This window comes from Eimeria mitis, genomic scaffold (assembly GCF_000499745.2).
Source record: "Eimeria mitis Houghton genomic scaffold, Emh_scaff779, whole genome shotgun sequence".
Classification (NCBI taxonomy): domain Eukaryota; phylum Apicomplexa; class Conoidasida; order Eucoccidiorida; family Eimeriidae; genus Eimeria; species Eimeria mitis.
The window spans coordinates 198-1,156 of record NW_013575720.1 but is presented as its reverse complement, the minus strand read 5'-3'; the positions used below and the strand labels follow the sequence as shown (position 1 = coordinate 1,156).

Genomic DNA, 959 nt, shown 5'->3' with positions numbered 1-959 from the left:
TAATAAATACACCTTTGCTTTCTCATGGCCTCCTGATGGAGCGATCTCCTCTTTCTTGGAGGTCACCTCGCCGTACAAGAATAGAGATTGCCCTGATATTCAAACACATCAGCATACAAACAGAAAACGAGCAGTTCGTGCTTTGCTGCCTGGCAAGCGCCGCGTGCACCGCGCACAGGAAGCAACTGGGCATGCATTTCAGCTTGACGGGGTGGCATAGAGTGCACTGAGAGATGTCCTCACCGCTGCACCACCAGTTTGTCGTAACCCTGCTGCTGCAGGTCGCGGACGATGTTACGGCGGAGGGCTCGCTGCCCTGGCTGTAGGCGGCTCATGAGCGCGTCTTCTGCGAGCTGCAGCAACACAACTCAGCAGGACACTGAGGCTGCTTCTGTGCACTCAACGGGATCGGCTTGCATGCATGCATACACGCATTCGCGGCATTTGCTTTCTTAGAGGATATGCACAATGAAGCACATTCGTGTGCATAAACATTGCAACGCCGGCTAGCTAGTGAACTGCACCTTGATAGCTTTCTGCTGCAGAGGAGTGAGGGACTCGAACACGAGGGCGTGTTTCGCTGTTTCAGCAGTTGAAGCGGAGAACAAATCAATGGCGCGCTTCACGTGTGAAGCCTGGGCCGCAGGCGCCAATTCCATGCGTGCGAAACTGAAAGCAAAAGTTCACAATAAGCAGCTTTTGTGTGTAGCTCTTGGCTAGAAAGCAAATCACTCAGAGCCTCACGTACGTGTATAAGAAGAATTAATGCTAAAGATGAACTCATTACATGCAGCTATACAATAAAATAAATAACTTTATCAGCAGAAAGACGAGCTCAATGTATGAACATGTGCTGGAGAGTACTGGGTTTCAAGGATGCAGGGAATTCGCACCTCTCTGCAATGCGAACTAAGGACTCAAGCTGACGGAGAGTGATAGGAATCTTTCGCGTAACTGAT

At 50.3% G+C, this 959-nt stretch overlaps 1 protein-coding gene across 1 annotated transcript in view; it reads right to left on the bottom strand.

The window, feature by feature from the left end:
• The window catches only part of EMH_0022080 (uncharacterized protein), a gene marked incomplete at both ends in the record, with an annotated part of 952 nt that extends 293 nt beyond the window's left edge, over nucleotides 1-659 (bottom strand). The window contains 3 exons of the mRNA XM_013501879.1: nucleotides 67-92; nucleotides 244-353; nucleotides 525-659. Coding sequence (XP_013357333.1) covers nucleotides 67-92; nucleotides 244-353; nucleotides 525-659 — 271 coding nt within the window. The remainder of the gene's footprint in view (nucleotides 1-66; nucleotides 93-243; nucleotides 354-524) is intronic.
• Nucleotides 660-959: the final 300 nt, after the last annotated feature.